The following is a 22461-nucleotide window of genomic DNA, read 5'->3' as shown; positions in this document are numbered from 1 at the left end:
TGCCCATAGGGTTATCAAAATGACTGCTTTATCTTCCCAGTATGGATCTTGAAATATTAAGGCCAATAAATATTTTTTTCAGTCTCTTAACCCAAACTAGGTAATCTACTGTATTAAAATACCCTTTCCTTTAATAACAAAATGTCTGTATGCATTGATGCAACAACATAGTCCTTGATAAGTTTATAAAACATTAGAATTTACTGTATACAGTATATGGGGCTGAGGAAGGGAGATGTCTTGTCATGCAGGTTATTTAGCTTATGTGGAAAAAGTAATATAAAACTTAGAAACATTAACAGTCGGCTGAAGAACTTCAAGTCCCAGCATTATACAGATGGCATAAAGCTTGCAGATAGAACACAGGGATTCCCAACAGTAGGCTTCCGTGAACCTGACGCGGAGTCAAAAAATGACAGGGCTACTTAATCAATACGAAGAAAAGTAAATATATGATCACATCTGGAAACTTAGGATAATCAGAAAATATAGGAAATATAAAAACAGAAACTTATGAGTTCCTTCAAGCTAATGAACCAATGATTTATTATTATATAGAAAAATCAAATAAACAGTGAAATTAAAGCTAGAATAAAAGCAGAAAATAAGTGATATTGTCAATGCTTTCACTACTAAAAGCACATTTAGTCTCCAAAACTTTAAAGTAAATCTTTATGAAGCCATCATCAGTCCAGTTGCAAAATATGGCTCAGAAACCTGGTGCTTAACACAAGTGGATGGGAAAATGTTCTAAGTATGGCGATGAAAGCTGTTGAGGGAAATCTATGGAGCATTATATGAGAATGAGATGTGGAGAACTGGAACCAATAAAGAATTAGAAAATCTTTATGCAAAATCAGGTATCACAGCATATAGGTCAACAGACTGAAATGGATAAGGCATGTAGATAAGAAGTGTTACAAATAATATATAAATGAAAACCTGCGAGCAGAAGAGGCACTGGTAGGCCAAGGAATTGATACAGGGATGAAGATCCTTAACATCATATTATAAAATTTGTGGGTTGGAGAAAAAAGGCAAATGACGGAGATGAACGGGCATGTATCCTGCAGGAGAACAATGCCCTCCATGGGCTTTCGCACCATGGGGTAAGTATGTAAACATACAGCACCTTTAAGTGTATGCAATTCTGTAAGAATGTATTCTAGTGTGAAGAAAATGTATCTGCCTTTTAACACCTTTAAAAACGATGTCAAGACATTTCTAAAATGTAAGCTTTCAGCATTTCTAAAAACCATATGAATTCAGTCAGTCCGTCCACTGGAATAAAGATTCAAAAGGCTAAGCATTGCAAGCAGTCGTTGCAGATATCGCCGTGCCTGGCACATGGAAGTGTGACGTTTTAATAATATAGGTAGTCAAGATCAGATCCCCTGGAGTTAGAATGCCGATTGAGGTTTCAGCAGTGGATGGAGATGAGGAGAGAAAGGCTACAAAACATTCAGACTGCTGCCACCTGCAGTCCAAACATGTTGGGTTTTAGCCGTCTGAACCTGACGTTTAAAACTGGAATGATGACTCCGGAATTCGTCACTGAACAAGTCAATCTTATAAACAAATTAAAAAAACTGAACAAGTAAAGCTAAATCACTTTCATGATGCATCTTGCTTCGAAATGCAGAGGACTAATGGATTGCTAACGACTCAAATGTCGCAACTTGCAAACGAAATCTTGTCATATTCCTCTTTTCAGGCTGTTTTTTGTTTCACGGTCTCCAAAGGTGATTACCTGCCTTGTAACCGATGCTATCAAATATGCTGAAATAACAAACAGCTACTCGGAATTACTAACTAGACGAACGTGTCTTTGTGATTTTTCCAAAAGGTATAATACAGAATGACAGTTGCACTTTATGTCACGAAGTCGACAACTTGACCAAGTTTGATTTAACTGTGAAGGACTTACATGGTCTTCTTGTATGCTACGTGTAATTCGTGATCTGATTATTTTACTGGACCTTTCCGCAGACTTACAATTAGTGACAACACTGTGAACCGCGGCTAACCTTAATTGTGGAAAACAAATAAAAACGATTAAACGCCATTTATTGGTTTCACGCTTCATACGTGTCTTTCAAAAGTTGGTTGCATTTCTCTCGTGTTATGAAAAGTTGTCATTAAACCACACGTTTCGTTAAGTCGCATAAAACGCGAGACGGGCGGATTTTAATTCCTTCCTTATATTTCTGCATAACCTTCCACGGCACTGCACTATTTTTAAAATATAAAGGAACGGGATATCACCGCTACGCAATGAAGACGTGTATAAATTGCTTACCAGCTCCCGGAATGCACGCGTTCTTTGCACCCAGCAGGTGATATGCTTCGACCTAAAAGTCACAGATTAGTTCTTTCCGATCACCTCCAGGACTCATACACATTTTCTCAACCCTCGCAGCTCTCCTCAAAATTGCACACAATTTCTTTCCATTGCACCCTTTTACGCATACGCACGCACAGACACACACACACACACACACACCTCAGACTCGCGTTCACAAACTCGGAGTTCCTGATCAGCTGATCGGCTGCGACGGCCCACTACTTCCTGTCTGGAGTTAGGGTGCGTCGATGTTTTAGCATCAGACGTGCGTGTGGCGACGCTTCGCATTAACAAATTGGATATTTGCGGAATATTAGTCTGAACATGATTATATTTATTTTCAAGTCAAATTAACCCATCTTTATTAACGGGTTACCTTGTGGTGGAGATGTTGTGTATTTTCCCTGTTTTGAATGAATGTAGGACATTGTTGACGGGTCCTTATTGAAGTGTCTTTGAGGTCACAGGCATTATAAATAATCACAGAGGCAAAAATTACGCTGTGTGAGCTAAACGCCACCGAGAAACCGTTTTATCAAATATAGCACCTCCTGCAGTTCTGGACGAGACAATGCACAATCGGAAGGCACAAGAACGTTCGCACCCTCTCATACAGAATCGCCTTATGTATGCCAGTTAATTGTTAAAAAATGCTATAGGATGGGGAAAACTAAATAATATATAAACTTCTCACTGTAGACCCTGAAAAAAATCGAGGCACGAATACATTTTATGACACATAAATCCCACGTAATAATAATAATAATACATGTATGTATATAGCGCATCTTCCATGCTCAATCTGCTAAAACGTAAATGGGAGAAAAGACAAAGCAGACACAGACCGAGACCAGGCTAGGATTTGAATTTAGTGTTCAGTAATTAGAAGACAGCACTGTCATCTAACAAACTGTATTATACTATATTATATTAAAATTATATTATATTAGATAAATTCGTTATTGTATATGGCGCCAATAAATAGGCAACATGGGGCCAGTCTCTGTTGCCTTGAAAAGTGAGTCTACCTTACCAAAAAAAATTTCACAAAAAATGTATTACTTAGCAGCATACCAAAAAAGCAGACAAACTACATATATTGTGTTATGAGTGTATTATGGGACAGCATGGTGGTGTAGTAGTTAGCACTGCTGCTCAAACCCTAACTAGTCTTTTCGAATATGTAGAACATGTATGCTATTCTCTTCTTGTGTAATTTGCAGTCAGGTTTTTCACACAGTGCCTACATATTCCATAGAAACATGAAATTAGTTGCCAAGTAGTGTGACAGAGAGTAAAACTGAACGACCTTCAAAGTTTGACTTGTCTGAACTTAACTCAGCATAAGAGAGTGTGAATTTTGCTTATACATCTTGAGGGGGTTTTCATGTTCCCACGGCCAAAAACTTTCAATTACTTTGAAATGAGGCTTCAGAATTGGCCAAGTGTGAACGAGAAAAAAAGTCTGGTCTTCAATAAACTGGCATCCACATTTGTTTCCTTACTTCCATGTTTCCTGGGTTAAATTCTCACTTCCTGCAGCCAGGAAGAAAAAATGAAAATGAATTTTAAAAAAGCCAAAAATTCACAAAGTAAACAAATAATAGATTAATATAAATCATATAGACACCATGTCTATCAAAGGTTCTACCTCACTTTGAATTTCTATTTTCTATTTTATTTTTAAAAATGTTTATATTTAATTAGAATTGCATAATGAAAAGACACACAGAGTGGAAAATATAATGGAAACATCAAAGAGCCAATAAGGAGTACAGACACCCTTTTCCTTCAGCACAGCATCAGTCTTTCTGGAAATGTTGTCAGATACTGCACTATTGTGGAAGAAGAATAGCCTTCAACATTTTGAGGGATGAAGGAGATGGCAATCTACTTCATACTCTGTCCTCCACTAGTGTTTAAATTTGGTGAATAGAGAAACAGTGGAATGCATTTGAGTTCATCCTTGTATTTGTGACATCACTTTTAGATTATTTCAGCAGCATGCATGGTAGGGCACTGTCATCCTCAAATAAGGGAACGTAATGTGAGAACAATGTCTGCTTGATAAGATGAGTCTGGACCTGTTATGTAGCCTTATATTCCTTAGTCACTGCTCTGTAGATATGATGATATTAACCCTATAAACCTATGTAGGAAGCTGTGTAAAAGATAACTCCTCACACAATACTGTTTTTCTCCATTTCTCCGGCATACGGGTTATGTGATCCTTACATCAAGTTATGCATCCTTGTGTGCTGAACTTGGATACAAGTGGTTTCCAAATTGCGTCTCCTTCACCCCCACCCTTACCCTTATAAAATCCAGCTCTGCAAAAAGCTCATGATGTATAGTTTTTGTTGCCTGTATTTTCAGAATGCACTTTTGTAGCATTTTAAAACTATCCTGTGAAGTGTCCATCTATCTCTGTTGGTGAGTTTCAACTTGCAGCCGCTGTTTCCTTTTGCTGATGCAGTGTATTGGTGTTTGGCATTTACTGTAATTATTGTGGAGACCATTCCCCTTGACGTGTCATTTTTCAGTTTTTGTGACAGCTGCACCTGCAATTCAGACAGTATCTGTTTAGCCTTTTGTCTTATGTTGCTTTGAAAACTCACATATCAAAGTAAAAAATGTTGTCAGACCTTTTTTTAGGTGACACATACTACTATCTGCCAAACAAATTAATATGACTCAGCTTTGCTGATGAATTTGTAATTGTGACTTAGTTACTACAATGTTAACTCCTTTTTCATTTGATGTTTCTGTTATTTTGTTTTTTTTAGCTATAGAATTTCAGTCATCCTTCTCTCCATCCATTCCTCCATTTTATGAACCATCTTAGTCCACAATAGGATTTCAGCTTTGGGCACAAGTGAAGTCCATTTAGCCTAATACTGGACTACTGCCCCATCTAGGATGGATCACTGTGTTGTTTTAAAACTGCAACGATTGACTCCATTCCTTGAAAGCCTCTAGAACAGATGTACGGATGATATCAAGGCTGGTTTTAGCTTGCCTCGCCTGATGGTACAGCAAGAAATCTTGAATTCACGGGGAGGGCAGTCCGCCATGGACTTTCAAACGTGCTGACAGACATGACAGGAATTAAAGAGCTGGAAGCCCCTTGGAGTTTTGAAAGTGCGGATGATAGACATCAATGTTTTGGACAGGGGGTTTGGTGTCCCTCCTGGATATTTGAGTGTGCTGTTCTTCTTATATAATTCACTACCGTAGCTGTCCGTTTGTCTGTCAAGGATTTTAAAGCATTTGAACTATTGACCTGAAATTTGGTACATATATGCTACTTTTAGGGTGATGATTGACCTCCAAGGTTATTCCTCTTTTTATTTTTATTTTATTTTGTTGAAGAATCAATTCTTGGCAGTGGCCAGCAGTCACGTGGCACAGGAGTACAGGCGTTGTTCTCATCCCTACCACCTTTGCCATCACTTCCCCTACCTCTTCATATATTAAATCATTCTTGAGGCAGATTGAAGATTTAAGTGCCAGCTTAAGTGAAACATTAAAGAAAACGTACTGAGTAATTGCAACGCAAACACTGAATTAATCAGCTTAACGCAAAAAAAGATGCTGATGAAAGAAGAGGAGTGGGCCGCTAGGGTGGAGAAAAGAAGAGCTGCTCAGGAAGCAGCAAGTACATCAGCCTCTGAGCAAACAAATGGTAAATGTACAGAGAAAGAGTATGAAAACTATGAATGCTCAAGTCAAATGTATTCACTGCATGTTATTGTGCAGTATGCTATTCTGGTATTTATATACTTTTTATGAACCTTGGTGATTCTGACTTTGGTGTGAGGCATGATCAGGACACAGCCTACTATCTGGGGGGACATAGCCCCTCACAGCAGCACTCCCATAGATCCACCCTTGGACTGAATTCAAATTTATTAATGAGTTGGAAACTAGAGGACCTAAGCATTAAACACATGGACACAATGGGAGAGTGCAATGATACATAGATACACCCTAGTACTGTATGGGAGCACCGGTGAGCTATCTTATGATCCTCTCGGTTGCCACAGTATTAAGCAATCAATCTATTTACAAATCATCATTAACAGTGTGTACAACCACAATGTTAAAAAGGTTATGTTTCCATTTATATGTTTGCAAATTGCTATCATCTACTGACTTGAATTTTTAGTTTACAGTACTTCAGTGCTTCCCAAACTGCAGGTTTTTGTTCCAACAATGTTCTGTTTTTAACTGGACTCTTGGGCTAATTAAGTTAACTGTTATTTCTGTTAAGTTCTGTGTTTTAAGAACCAAAATAGAAATTAGAAAACTAAGTTTGGTAATATGAACCAAGCAGTTGCAAGGTAATGATGTATTTTTTTTCTTTTTAACAATATTTTTTCATCTTGATTTTCATTCTACTTTTCCATGTGTAATAATTGTTTAATTAATCCATTATTTACTAATTACTGGGTCTGATGCTAAAGCAGTTGCAGCCTTTGATTATTCAGTGTTGTTTGCCTGGGTGTCTACTCTGCTCGTTTCTAATCTGTCATTAATAAGATACAACGAAGGGTGAAAACTGCAAAGAGAAAGGGAGAAATATAATGAAATCAAGAAAAGATTGACAGTTAAGCATTTAAATCTATATCAAAAACAGGAATATTTCTAAATGTCTTATAAATGTAAACATCATGCTGCTGTGCTTTTCTGGATGTAGAATAAAAGAAAAATAATACCAGCTAATTAAATGAGGTCAGTGTTATCAGGTGTTGTCACTGATTATGAATCTGGTTGGAACAAAAACCTGCAGCCACAAAGGTTCCGCAGCACTGAGTTTAGGAAGCACTGGTGTATTCTAATCCTGCTCGAGATTTAAATATATAAATTGCCAGTTATCTTTAAATACTAACCAGTTCATTTTTAGATTTGTTTTTAAAATTAACACTAAATATATATGAACTGGTAGAAATAAATGTAATTTTTTTAGTTTTCACATTTTTGTTACTTACTAATTTGTATAAATGACGAATTGATATTTGTTCATTTAATTCCATAACTAATGTATTTAAGTAGCCAGTCCCCTAACCCTGCACTATTACTAAAGATCAGTTAACCGGGTTTGAAATGATTATCGTACGGGTTTTGTGTTGTGCTGAAATCTTGGGCGCAGGTACACGCAGCGCGCAGGCGCGGCTTTAGCTCTACTCCTCGATATTCAGCTGGTCGGGTCTGCGCGCCTCCCTGTCGAAGTCTACAACTCGTGTCAGCGTCGTAGTTATGGGTGCTCACTTCTAACAACACGCAAAGCTACTTTTTATTTTCGATAAATCATCATTGCTATGATTAAAAAGTGTTTTATCTCGATGAGACATTTTTCTCTATATGATTTTAGGTAAGTAAATGGTTTCAGTTAGTTAAACGTTTTGTGGTCACTGTACACGTGGGTGCTTGTTTGCCTGACAAGGAATGGAAGGTCTGAGCTTTCGAAATTATAGAATCCCTTTCTCCGACATTTGTCGTTACATGTTATGCGTTACTACTGATTTAAAGCAACGTGGGATTTCAGTAAGATGCTTAGTTTTACAAAATGCATATTTTACTAATACTGTAAATTATAAATGTATAAAAATAATGCATACAATATCAACTAAAAAGCTTCATTGTAAATAAAGTGGACAACGATATTCACATTAGGAAAGGTTAGTATTGTCATAGGCAACTGCATTCATGCATCAGTTTTTTTGTCTAGTTATTTAAGTTTACTTAAGTTGGCAAAGTAAACTTAACTGTTGTGCTGTAGATGAGCAGTGATGATATGGTGGCGCAGTAGTTAAGATTTATAATAGAAAATGAAACATCTTAGTTTGACAGAAAGTCTATAAAATAGTTAACATTTGTTCCCAAGATGCGATCTATCGGTCATGTCATTTGTGCACCGAGCAAGATGTGTTTGGATGGACAGATAAATCTACAAAACCATTATAAACACTTTTCCAATAGTGTTTTCCAAACTCGTATCAAAAGGATAGATAGCAACTGCTTCTTACCTGATGCTGCCAGTATACACTGCCATCACTTTGTGTTTGTCTCCTAGACTCTTGATTGGATTAAACAGGTTTGATATAGTAGGGTCGCGCTGCAGCCTCGCAGTAAGGAGACGTGGGTTTCCTCCGGGTGCTCCGGTTTCCTCTCATAGTCCAGAGACATGCAGGTTAGATTCATTGACAATCCTAAATTTTCCGTAGTGTGTGTGCTGGCGCCCTGCCGGGGTTTTATTTCCTGCCTTGCGCTCTGTGTTGGCTCCAGCAGGCCCCTGTGACCCTATAGTTAGGATATAGCGGGATGGATGGAGATAGTAGGTGCAGTGAGTCGATCTGTGTTTGAAACCAAAGATGTTATCTGTGCAGAGTTCCAAATTGTCCATATGTCTCTGCTTTAGTTTTCCTCAGAGTACTCTCTTTCTTCTCTGTTTACAAAGAAGTGCAGGCTAGGGAACTTAATGATTCCAAATTGGCCTTTGTATGGGTTTGTGGGAGTGAGCCCAGCTCTGAAGAGGCATCCTCTCAAGTACTGTTACTTGTCTTACACCTAAGTGCTGTAAGGATAGGAGCTGATCCCCTCGTCTTTAAACTGCATTAAGCAGGCCTGGGAATGTTATGTTTACATTATGAACATCTGATGTCACTAATATTTTAAGAGTTTATTCCTTATTTATGAATACTTTAAAATCTTTCAAGTAAGGTAAAACGCCAGGAGATTGGAGATGATGGAATTGAACTTGCTTGAAATACTATTATCAACAGTTGAACACTACAATAAAAAAAAGTACCATTCAGTGAAACCTACTGCAAAAATGTACTGATCACATATACATAGTTTCATAACAGCTGAAGCTGCCACTTTCAGGGTTGCAGTGTGGTGTAGTGGTTTACACTTTGGACTTCAAATCCTGAGTGTTTAGGTTCAAGCCCTGCTACTGAAGCTGTGTGACTTTGAACAAATCACTTCACCTATCTGTGCTTTAACTGTGGGGGGTGGGGTTGACAAAAAGAAATGTAACCAATTGTATGTCATAATATTATAAGTCGCCTTGGATGAAGGTGTCAGCCAAATGACTAAATAATAATAACATGCTTTTTAACAGTAAAGTGAATTTTAGAAGTCTGTATATTGTTGAAAATGTTAAAAGCAAGGAGGTCTTAGTACAATATGTCAAAGAAATGTGTAAAGTACAATTAATGTAACTTTTTAAATAATGCACGATATAAAAGGTTTAGACCAGACAATCCTCTTGCAATAGTGAAAACTTCTAATGGTCCTTCTATTTTCATATCTACTTAATTGAACTCAGGGTTGCAAAAGTCTGGAGCCTATTTTGGCAGTGTTAGGTGTAAGATAGGAAATAGCCCTGGACTGGGTGCTGTTCATCCCAGGGGATACCCACACGCTTACAGTTACATTCACGTGGGGTTAATAGAGTCAATAGTTAACTTGGCACTCACATCTTTAACATGTGAGGACCACAAAAAAACCTGGATGAAAACACATGTAGACTCTGGAGCTGGTTTTACTTAAATATGAAAGGTATGCTATTAATTTTTAATTATTTATATATATATATATATATATATATATATATATATATATATATATACACATTTCAGCAGTTATTACATTAATTGATGTGCAGTGTGTTGTATTGATCCCTACATTAAGCCGGTTTAGGATTTTGTTGCTTTCTTTTTTCAACAGCAAAGTGTAAATACAGATGATGACATGTGGAAACATATTGGTATCAAAACCTGATGTTTCTGAGTATGCCCAAGGTTACAAGACAATGGCCTCTGTCTAAATGACCACTTTAACCTATTAATTGCAGTTTTTCTTGCCTTCTATTATGTTTTGTGGCATTTTATAATGTGTAAGATGCTATTTAATAGGATAAAACTATTTATTTACTTTTTTATGGATGCACAAAAATATGCCTACAATACGTCAATTAAGAAATTGATGCAAATTGCAGATTACTTTAAACCTTCAAACATTTCCAGTGTATATCAAATATTGCAACTTTCACATCTTTAGCCTCTTCATCTCATCTATCCATGTATACTTCTTCATCTGGTCATTTTTTGGATTTAGCCACTAGCTGGTTGCCCCCAAATCTTTTACTATATTCTTCTGGGCCCTTGGGATACATTCCTTTCGTATCACCTGTCACTACTTTGAACTGCATCTGCTACGTCCACCCTCTCTTCCTCATCTACTCCACTTCTGTCTTGGCCCATCTCTTCACATAGTCATCCTCCCTTTTGTTTTACCTGCCCAAACCACTTTAGTTTGTTTCTTTTCGGCACAGCACCTTTCACCTCTTCCGAATCTTTTTCTTAATTCTGCATTGGTCTTTCTCTAATTCTGTGACACTCCACAAATAAATTTTACCATTTTTATTTCCATTTTTTCCAACTTTGTTTCACATTCTGTTATCATTGGCCTTGTCTCACTCCTATATAGCATACATAAAAATAAATGGACCTGAATTACTGAAATGCCTAGTACATGTAAAATACAAATTAATTTATTTTAATACAGTGGCAGTGTGTTTATAATGCAGAAAAGTGGAAACATCTTTAAATTTTGCCCTTTTCAGTTAATTTATGTTTGCACGTTAAATTGTTAGTTGAATTGTTTACATTGTCATAAACTGTATGACCATCAGTCAAGCATGCTTGCAAGTTAAAATCATAAGTTTTTGATTGTACAGTATTGTAATAGTACAGTATGTAAAAATATATATATTTATTTTTCAGGTAACCAATAATCTCCCTTTAAAAACTGCATTGAGCTATCATGGGTCTAACCAAGCAGTATTTGCGTTATGTGGCTAGTGGTGTTTTTGGTATCATTGGAAACCAGAAGTCAAACATTGTGTTTGTAACTCTAAGAGGGGGAGAAAAAGGACGCTATGTTGCAGCTGCAGCCTGTGAGCATGTCTTTATATGGGATACAAGAAAAGGAGAGAAGGTAAGTTAGTTTTTTAATTACAGTCTTAAATATAATGGTTAGAACAATTCATGTGGCAGTGACATAATAAATGAGTTTTCCTTTTTATTATTGATTTTAAGCAATATTTGGTAATTTTCAGTTAGTACAGACAAAATGTCCTTGAATATTTTTTTTTTTATGTACTGTATATGTAATGAAATCCCCTCCAACCAATAAAGTCCCCCCTTTTTATTTATACACAGTATATATAAATTAACGGTTGGACACACAACAAATGTTTGGGGCAGCCACCCGTATAGTTTTCCTGGCTGCAAAAGGCTTTGAGTTGAGTACAATGTGTACAGGTTTGAGTCCAAAGTACAACTGTTTAAATATGAAATATGAGGGGTTTTTATAGTTGGTTCCCAGGAAGTGACTTTCTCGGGGCCGGGACAGGTAGGATTTCTCATATTTGGTCTTCTGAGAGAAAAGGGAGAGGTTCAAGTGCAACCTGCTCCCCTCTGGCATGGCATGGGATTGCTGTTTTCTGGTCCTTTTGGTTGAGTCCCAAGTGCACATGTGTGACTAATTAATTATATATATATATGGCAGTGGTTACAGATGCATCTCAATAAATTAGAATATCATCAAAATGTTAATTTATTTCAGCAATTCAATTCAAAAAGTGAAACTCCTATCACTCTGTGTGTAATTAATTTATCTAATATATATTTCAAGCATTTATTTCTTTTAATTTTGCTGATTATGGCTTATAGCTAATGAAAACCCAAAATTCAGTATCTCATAAAATTAGAATATTGTGAAAAAAGTTAAATATTGTAGACTCATGGTGTCACACTTAAGTCATCTATTTAACCCACAACACCTGCAAAGGTGTCCTGAGCCTTTAAATGGTCTCTTGGTCTGGTTCAGTAGGCCACACAATCATGGGGAAGACTGCTGACTTGATAGTTGTCCAGAAGACAGTCAGTGACATACTCTACAAGGAGGGTAAGCCACAAAAGGTCATTGCTAAAGAAGCTGGCTGTTCACAGAGTGCTGTATCCAAGCATATTAATTGAAAGTTGAGTGGAAGGAAAAAATGTGTCAGAAAAAGGTGCACAGGCAACACGTATACCTGCAGCCTTGAGATGATTGTGAAGCACAGTCCATTCAAGAATTTGGGGGAGATTCACAAGGAGTGAACTACGGCTGGAGCCAGTGCTTCAAGAACCACCACTCACAGACGTGTCCGGGACATGGGCTACAACTGTCACATTCCTTGTGTCAACCCACTCCTGAACCCGAGACAATGTCAGAGGCGTCTTACCTAAAGTAATGAGAAAACGAACTAGACTGTGGAAATCGATGTCTCAGAGTCTGGAGAAAGAGTGGAGAAGCACAGAATCCAAGTTGCTTGAGGTCCAGTATGAAGTTTCCACAGTCAGTGATGATTCGGGGAGCCATGTCATCTCCTGGTGTTGGTCCACTTTGTTTTACCCAGAATTCTGAGTTTTCATTAACTGTAAGCCATAATCACCAAAATGAAAAGAAATAAATGCTTAAAATGCATTATATAGGCTAGCAAAATACCCGCGCTTCGCAGTGGCGAAGTACTGCCTTAAAATTTTTACTAAGAAGAAAAGTAAACCTTTTTGAACTGAGGGAAAATATACCAATAATTATTTGTTAAGGATCTCTTTGTATACCACATTGTCATTTCGGCCCTCCGGTTGTAATATGACCAAGCTGTGCGCTGAGCTTACTCTTGAGCATGCAACGTACAGTTGGCCATGTGAAAAGTAATCTTGTTTCAAATCTCACAGCTTGGATTGCTGCTGTCATAATCGGTTTGAGTTTCATGGTTTGTTTCAATTACGACAGTATTTGCAGGACTTGTGTTGAAGTGACATTCGGCATCTGTCAAGCATTGTAAGCATACAACCGGTTTCATCGATAACTTCACATCCAGCCTTTGAGAGTTTAACTCTTTTAGGGCTAATTTTTTTTTTTTCTTATCTCCCAGGGCTGAATATTTTTCCAAAAACTAACATTTTTTAAAAAAGAACACAAAGCAATTGTTTTAACATATCAAATCAACAAAAAATATTTACTTTTGACAAATGTTACTGTTACATATCACATACATTTTACACAGCAAAGCACGTTTGGACCAATGCTCCCTGAAGTTATATCACCAGTTCTGTCCCATCTCTATTTGTAATACCACAGCATGCTTCATCTCGTCTTTTGTTGTGGGTTTACACTTTGAAAAATGAGAATGCGATGCAAGCGCAGCCCGCGATTCAAAAAATTTCTCTGCCTACCTGTTTATCTCGTCTGACGGTAGCTGAAAAGCAACATCAGGAGAGAGCAGCCTGAAGTACAGCAGCTGGTGATCTGTCGTGTCCAACAGCAAGCCATGCCGTCTTGTGAAGTCCAGCAGCCAGATCGGCTCTCAACGGATCAATGTCTGTGTATTTATCCCACGCGAACCTTGCCGTAGATGCATCGCTGCGCGAGCGCTCAACTGGCAGCAGATCCGCCGGCGCCGCATCGGCTGGTGTTTGATCAGCTGATGCCGGCTTCTCACTCTCTTGCTCGATCTCCTGATCACTGTCAATAAAATCTGATTCTGAAAAATCAGAGTCCGACTCTGCGATAATGCGCAAAACATTGTCTGCCGAGTGTTTTCTTTTCTGCACTCGCTTTGCTCCCTTGTCACATGTCGATGCCATCTTGCCATTGTTTACATTTCACAACTCACGCACACGTCTAGGATTAGTTACCAAGTCAACGAGTCTAGCATTCCTCCAAGCACAGAGGGAATGCCTGTGACGTGACAGTGAGATTTTTTGCCATTAACAGCTGTTAACGCCCTCTATCCCTGGATGTCGACTTTAGTCGACATTCGCCCTCAACCCCTCCTGTCGACAAAAGTCGACATCCTCCCTAAAAGAGTTAAACATTCATAAACATCGAAGTGTCCACAACTGAAATCTACACCTGTGAATCTAAAATGTTTAAGAATCATTGGCGGTTGTCCAAAGGTGTAAAATATTTGGCTATTTCGGTACACTTGAAAGCGACAACCGAACAATTCAGCCATCAACTCACATGCAGAACCATAGGTGAAGGGCTTAAGCATTCCACTCTTATAGAGCTCCTGTGTAGTATAATTATCTCCTGTACTGTCATCAGTCCACACCTTGAACCTGTCCCAGTCATTCAATACATAAGACACAATGTTCCTCCGGATATCAAGAGTGAGCCGGATATGGCCGTGCAATATGTAACAAAGAGAATGGAAAAAGCAGGTGCCATCTCCGGGCATGGAAACCACTTGGTAAGTGACAATTCTTTGATCGATGGTGATCACCTCGATAGACATGTTAATAGGGGTATGGTTGGAACGATAAAGGAAATGGGTACCTGAACAATGTAAAGGAAATCTAAAATACCTACACAATAACTATAATCGTAATAAACGAACAATAAAATAGCGGAGAAGCCGTGGATTAAATAAAAAGGCTGTAGTTATCAGCAGGGAGATGTGAATCCCGTGGCGAAGCAAGGAAGGGAATGTAGAGACCGAAGCGACGGACGGCCTTATATAGGTAGGCAGCCAACAACGTGGGAGGCGTTGGGATGGGGGACCCAACGCCGCCTCACAAGGTGACCGAGCTGCAGGCTATAGACGTATATATGTACGTAAGTAGGATTCAGTTAGCGTTGGGAACCCGCATACCAAATTTCTTGAAGATGGGCCCATAAGTAACAAAGACAGGTGGAAAGTTCAATATGGCGGCCGACAGTGGCGTCATACCACCGAAATAAGTACGTACATCAGTTTCAGTTAGCGCAGGGAAGCCGCCTACCAAATTTCGTGAAGATGGGGTCATAAGTAACAAAGAGCGGTGGAAAGTTCAATATGGCGGCCATAAATAAGAAAGTTCAACACGGCGGACGTTGTCGACCGTTATGACCGTTGTGTGTAGAATTTCGAAATGAAACCTGCTTAACCTTTGTATGTAAGCAGTAAGAAATAAGCCTGCCAAATTTCAGCCTTCTACCTACACGGGAAATTGGAGAATTAGTGATGAGTGAGTGAGTCAGTCAGTCAGTGAGGGCTTTGCCTTTTATTAGTATAGATTCAGTACACAGAGTGATATGAGTTTCATTTTTTGAACTGAAGTACTGAAATTAACTTTTTGGTGATATTTTAATTTATTGAGATGCAACTGTATATGTGGAAGTTGCAACACCTCCAGGCCCATAGTGGCCACTCAAAAGCCAGACATTCAAAAACATTAGGCTGCCTCTTCACTTTTTTTGGGTCAGTAAAACCCTGCTGCTCACTGTTAAGAGTTGTCTCCTGTCACATGCACACAAATCTAGAAGAGTTTTGTTTTCTTCTACCAGCCTTTGTGTGTCTTTCTTTTTAGTGTGCTTGGAAATTTCACTCTGAGACCTTTAGTAAGTTCAAAATCATTTCCATTTTGACCTGGTAAACACTTAAATCACAAGGCAATACTCCAAATACAGGGTGAGCCAAAAAGAAGTACCACATTTCAAATGTTTATTCTATACAAATGCTACAAGATAAAGTAAATTTCATTATGACACAAGAAAGAGTATACAAAATAGATTTTTTTCACTGTGTGTTAAAAATGATGTCTTTAAGGTAGTGGCCTTCATTAGCAGTACACTCTATGAGAGGATTTCTGAACACTCGAATGACTCATTCGGCCATTTCAAGGGGAATAGTGGCGATTTCGTGGAGAATAGCGTCCTTGTGGGCTTAAGGGTTTTGAGGCTTGGGTGTGTGTTTACCTTCAACTTGAGATAGCTCTGCAAGAAGAAATTGCACGGAAGGTCACCTGACATCGTCGTGCAGGGAGATCAGCTTCCCTGGGAACATCTCCCACAAAATTTGCATGGATCTCCACTCTGTATGATCTGTTGCTCCATCCTGTTGAAACTAGGCATCCATCGCATCCATTTCTTCCAGTTGGGGCCACAAAACGTTCTCTAGCATTTCAATGTAACCTTCTTAAGTGAAGGGGACTGTTGCTCCCCCCTCCTCAAAAAAGAAAGGGCATACAATGCCAAATTGTGCAGCGGTGTACCAAACTGTAACATGCACATTGTTTAGGGATCTCTGAAGTTCACGAGGGTTGGTTTCAGCCCATTAGCGTAAGATTTGCTTGTATGCGCAACCATTAAAATAGAAATGTGCCTCGTCACTGCACACGACGATGATATCTCAATGAATGACTTGCAGAATGTTTGCACACAAATATCTACGGCTTTCCCAGTCTCTCTCAGTGAGTTTCTGCGCTACCATCATTTTATATGGAAGGAAATTGAGGTCCTCGTGCAAAATCTTCCATGAAGACGTGTTAGAAATGTCTAAGGCAGAAGCATGTTTGTGCACTGAATGTCTAAGAGACTGCAAAATTGATGCCCTTACAGCTTGGGTGATTTTAGGCGTTCGTACAGTCCACGAACGGCCTGGAGATCTTCTGTTCAATGTAGTATCCTTCTATCTAAATTTAGCCACCCACTGAAGAATTGTTTTCCAATTTGGTGTGCCACTGCTAGGAGGAATGCTGAAGTGAGTTCAGAAGGCGCGTTGTGTAGTGATGATGGATTTGTTGTTTTTGAAGAATGCTTCAACAGTGAAAGCACAATGTGCACCAGATCAAGGCATGTTGCCAACTGTAAACTACAGGGGATTGCCTGTCAAAGGACCCCAAACCCACTCAGCTGCCTCTGTGTCGTGTAATGATGTGGTACTTCATTTTGACTCATCCTGTACTACATTTTAACAAACCTTTCAGATTGAATTATGACCTCGTTCCTAAGTATAAGCATGTCAGTTCTGTGCACGTCATGTTTGATTACCAGATACTGCTGTGAATGGAGTGTATGTAGGTTCATTTCATATTTAATGACATCTTATAGATCATGTCAAATGGCTACTCTGTGGTATGGTTACCCTGGGTGAGCTGGTGTAACAGCAGAGATTAGACATTTTTATGCAAAACTTGATTCCACATTTTGATTCTAACAAAAGTATAGAGAACCATGCTGAGGGACGGAGATAAAAACTGGGATTGTCTTCTAGAGCAAGATGTGGTGGTGATGTTTACCAGTGAATTACTGGTGACAGACCTTCATTTTCACTAAAAAGACAGTGGTCTTCACACACATGAGCTTTCTAATTTTTTCTTTAGCATTGCGCTTGGATTTTTTTTCCTTACTTTTCACTTGCTGTTAATGTGTCCTTAAGTCCATTAAATTCAGCCAATACCTACTTATATTTCATTTTCAACACTATATGTGGTACTCTTGATTAATAGCAAGCATATTTAATTCTTGATTTTTTTTATTCTGTAACTTGTATGACTTCTCATTTAAGCTTGCCTAGTTTTCAGAACATCATTCAGTGAGCATAGTGGCCAGTGTTGTGTGCTTTGCACCAGTGAAATAGGTTTATTTTAGAATTCACAGCATAATTTGATAAAATTAACATCCGCATATTACTTAAGCAGCACGGTGGCGCAGTGGTACCGCTGCTGCCTCGCAGTTAGGATACCCAGGTTCGTTTCCCGGGTCATCAATACATGAAGTTTGCATATTCTCCTCGTGTTTGCGTGGGTTTCCTCCCACAGTCCAAAGACATGCAGGTTAGGTGGATTGGTGATTCTAAATTGGCCCTTGTGTGTGCTTGGTGTGTGGGTGTGTTAGTGTGTGTCCTGCGGTGGGTTGGCACCCTGCCCAGGATTGGTTCCTGCCTTGTGCCCTGTGTTGGCTGGTATTGGCTCCAGCGGACCCCCGTGACCCTGTGTTCGGATTCAGCAGGTTGGAAAATGGATGGATGGGTATTACTTAACCTTTTTAGATTTAAAAGATGTAACTTTTTAATTGCAGGTTTTCACATTTTCAAATTTAAAATCTGAAGATAACACTTGCATCAATTATATCTGAGACTGTGCATTGAATTTGGCAACTAGCTGTGCTACACCTCTAAGATGGTTTGAAATCTAAGTAATCAATGTAGACCTCAGCATTAATGTTTGAAGTGCACAATTTTTTGGAATGTATTTTGTAATGCATGTAGTAATAAAATGCCTTGTATTTGTAATAACATATAATAAACAATATAAAAATATAATAATATATTTTGCTACAAATGTTTGTAATGTACGGTCTGTTGGAGTGACATGCAGTGCACATGTCTTAGTTATATGCCATGTGGTATGAGATTGTTAAAAAACAGTGTTAATGTCTGTGATGCGCCATCTGTTGGAACGACAGAAACATAGCAGCAGGATGGTTACACGGATACAGTAACACTTATCATTTTATTAAGGTGGATTAATTTGTGGACAAATTCTTTTACTTTTGATGTAAAAAAAAAAAAAATTCAAACCTTGTAACCAACCAAAAGTTAAATATATACCAGTCTTTAGAACTGAGAGAGAGTCCTTCAAAATCATATAGCGCAGTTCTAAACCCCAGTAGGGAACATGGCCCTTGGTGAAATATTTGTTTTCTTTCCCTTTTTCACCATTCTTTGTTTTATTTTATTCACATTAGAGTATGTTGCATCATTCATGTTAGTACCAGTAAAAATGCCTTTTGGTACATTCAGGCATCTAACTGTCTAAATATTAACAAATATAAAACTGAATAAATTGAATGATAATTTAATATTTGAGTACTTTGGTGTGGGAAACTTTAAATGCATGCCAAAAAACAGGGCAGCAGATCTGGGCTGTGTTAATGAATTATGGTACTGTGATCCTTTTTTATGTTATCCATAATTGTACTGTTGTAGCCTTCTTTACTCTTTTTACCCAGTAAGGACTGCAGCTTCAGCTTATTGCATCTACAAGGCCAGACTCACTCAGGAACTTATATTACTTGTCTCTGTGCTGAGCTGCACAATTTTGGATTATTTCTTCTGAACAAGCAGTATTGTGTAGAAAGTACAGGAAATTCAAAGGGCTGAGCTACAACTTCCACTTCTTGTTTCTGCAGGTATAGATGACCATATACATTAGGAATAGAAAATACTAAAAAAGGTTTGGCCTTGTTCTCTTTTCAGAAATTGTCCATTTGTTTTTCTCCTGATTTTAGCAAATTATTTTCCTCTTGATGTATGTGGTGCAAACAGGCTTGGCAGAGTACACCAGTCTCTCTCTAGGGCTAAATACACTGTTGTTAACCCCACTTTGTGAAATAAGGTCGATTGTTTACCCTTTACCATGCTTAAATCAATAAAAAACATGCTCTTTTTCTCATTTCCTCTCCCATTTGTCTCTGTAGGCCTCCTCCCTTCCTTTCAAGATGTCCAACTCAACTCAATCACTTTTTTTATCAAGAAAGCAGGAGTAATTAACTAAAGTTATTCTTTGGAGGAATCTGTTTATTTTTAGATAACTGAAAGCCACTTTTATACAGTGTAAATGGGAAGAGGTTTTTCTGCAAACCTTTGTGTGCCATCAGATTAATGTGCTTCATATTCAATGTTCATAAAAATACAGTACCAGGATATTTCAGCATAGCTGTAAACTACACACAAAATCAGAAACTACCAGGCAGTCTAGCCCTTTAACAATTTTTGGACTACTGACTTTATATTATACTAGGGGGGCAAACTTCCATAGTGCCTTGGGTGCCCAAACTCTAGTTGCGGCCAGAATATTAGTAAAATCTGTAAATGTACAAAAGAAAACTTATTATTTATTGGAGTCAAAATCACAAAATTGTATATATATATATATATATATATATATATATATATATATGGAAAAGAAAAATGAATTATTATTATTTAAAGGGGTAAAAATCATGAGAATAAAATATTTACTCTTACTGATTCAGAGTATTCCTGTTAAATTTAGGTCCACTATGCTTGATGAGTATTTATAAGAGACTAAATAAACGGTCCATTCATTTTAACTGACAAAAAACACGAGTTTCCTGATATTTTAGTTTATAATTTAAAAATGGAATAAGAATCTGAAAATCTAACAACATCGCATTAAAGTTTGATAAACAAATACACTCACCTAAAGGATTATTAGGAACACCTGTTCAATTTCTCATTAATGTAATTATCTAATCAACCAATCACATGGCAGTTGCTTCAATGCATTTAGGGGTGTGGTCCTGGTCAAGACAATCTCCTGAACTCCAAACTGAATGTCAGAATGGGAAGGAAAGGTGATTTAAGCAATTTTGAGCGTGGCATGGTTGTTGGTGCCAGACGGGCCGGTCTGAGTATTTCACAATCTGCTCAGTTACTGGGATTTTCACGCACAACCATTTCTAGGGTTTACAAAGAATGGTATGAAAGGGGAAAAACATCCAGTATGCGGCAGTCCTGTGGGCGAAAATGCCTTGTTGATGCTAGAGGTCAGAGGAGAATGGGCCGACTGATTTAAGCTGATAGAAGAGCATCTTTGACTGAAATAACCGCTTGTTAAAACCGAGGTATGCAGCAAAGCATTTGTGAAGCCACAACATGCACAACCTTGAGGCGGATGGGCTACAACAGTAGAAGACCCCACCGGGTACCACTCATCTCCACTACAAATAGGAAAAAGAGGCTACAATTTGCACGAGCTCACCAAAATTGGACAGTTGCCTGGTCTGATGAGTCTCGATTTCTGTTTAGAGATTTAAATGGTAGAGTCAGAATTTGGAGCAAATAGAATGAGAACATGGATCCATCATGCCTTGTTACCACTGTGCAGGCTGGTGGTGGTGGTGGTGTAATGGTGTGGGGGATGTTTTCTTGGCACACTTTAGGCCCCTTAGTGCCAATTGGGCATTGTTTAAATGCCACGGGCTACCTGAGCATTGTTTCTGACCATGTCCATCCCTTCATGACCACCATGTACCCATCCTCTGATAGCTACGTCCAGCAGGATAATGCACCATGTCACAAAGCTCGAATCATTTCAAATTGGTTTCTTGAACATGACAATAAGTTCACTGTACTAAAATGGCCCCCACAGTCACCAGATCTCAACCCAATAGAGCATCTTTGGGATTTGGTGGAACGGGAGCTTCGTGCCCTGGATGTGCATCCCACAAATCTCCGTCAACTACAAGATGCTATCCTATTAATATGGGCCAACATTTCTAAAGAATTTTTTCAGCACCTTGTTGAATCAATGCCACGTAGAATTAAGGCAGTTCTGAAGGCGAAAGGGGGTCAAACACCGTATTAGTATGGTGTTCCTAATAATCTTTTAGGCGAGTGTATATGTAGGTTTAAAAATAAGCCTGATTTAAAGCAGGACAAAAAAGTGAAATAAAAACATCACATAAAATTGTTGCGCAAAATCGTTGCACTTTTAGGCTTAGGAATTTTTATACATATATATATTGTGGACTGGGACCCGGACACTGGCAGACGGACATCTTATGTTCACCCAACACACTTTTATTTACAATATTTACAGGCTTTTTTTGTGCACACACACCCCAGTGCCTCCAGCACCGATTCCCCCAATGTCCAGGCCACACTCTTCTAGTGCCTTTCTCTTGGCCGCCTCCCGTCCTCTCTCCAGCTCTGTCCTCTTCCACCCGACATCTACTATCGACTGAAGGGAGGCGGCCCCTTATATGGGAACCTGGATGGGCTCCAGCTGCTTCCTGGCACTCCCTGTGTGGCGGAAGTGCCGGCTGTGCACCCGGAAGCCGTCCAGGTGTCTCCTGTCTTCTTCTCCCCAGCACTTCCGCCACACCAGGAAGATGGTTAAATGTGTTTGATGATCAGAAACATTTTGTGTGACAAACATGCAAAAGAGTAAGAAATCAGGAAGGGGGCAAATAGTTTTTCACACCACTGTGTGTGTGTGTGTGTGTATATATATATATATATATATATATGTATATATATATATATATATATATATATATATATATATATATATATATATATATGAGTAGATTTAAATAGCTGGAATACTTGCCATTGCTCAATATGGTGGCGCCAACTTATTTCAGAATAAAACATAGCCCATGGTGTTCTCCTCTACAAATGGGTAATCTGTGTTCAGCAGTATTGCGTACTAGACAAAAGTACACCCATACATTCAGCTTTATACAGATGCAGTTTTTATTTT

At 38.5% G+C, this 22461-nt stretch overlaps 2 protein-coding genes across 5 annotated transcripts in view; one reads left to right on the top strand and one right to left on the bottom strand.

Annotated features, from left to right (window-relative positions):
* Positions 1–2534, bottom strand: part of gdap2 (ganglioside induced differentiation associated protein 2) — a 67754-nt gene extending 65220 nt beyond the window's left edge. For all 4 annotated transcript variants that reach the window (XM_039743729.1, XM_039743728.1, XM_039743730.1 and 1 more), the window contains exon 1: positions 2300–2534. The gene's annotated coding sequence lies outside the window, so the exon portion shown is untranslated. The remainder of the gene's footprint in view (positions 1–2299) is intronic.
* Positions 2535–7541: 5007 nt separating this feature from the next.
* Positions 7542–22461, top strand: part of wdr3 (WD repeat domain 3) — a 72598-nt gene continuing 57678 nt past the window's right edge. The window contains exons 1-2 of the mRNA XM_039743726.1: positions 7542–7718; positions 11137–11350. Of these exons, the coding sequence (XP_039599660.1) occupies positions 11177–11350 (174 nt within the window). The 5' untranslated portion in view covers positions 7542–7718; positions 11137–11176. The remainder of the gene's footprint in view (positions 7719–11136; positions 11351–22461) is intronic.

This window comes from Polypterus senegalus, chromosome 2 (genome assembly GCF_016835505.1).
Source record: "Polypterus senegalus isolate Bchr_013 chromosome 2, ASM1683550v1, whole genome shotgun sequence".
NCBI classification, from domain to species: domain Eukaryota; kingdom Metazoa; phylum Chordata; class Cladistia; order Polypteriformes; family Polypteridae; genus Polypterus; species Polypterus senegalus.
The sequence above is the reverse complement of the archived record's forward strand: the minus strand, read 5'-3'. Positions and strand labels throughout refer to the sequence as shown.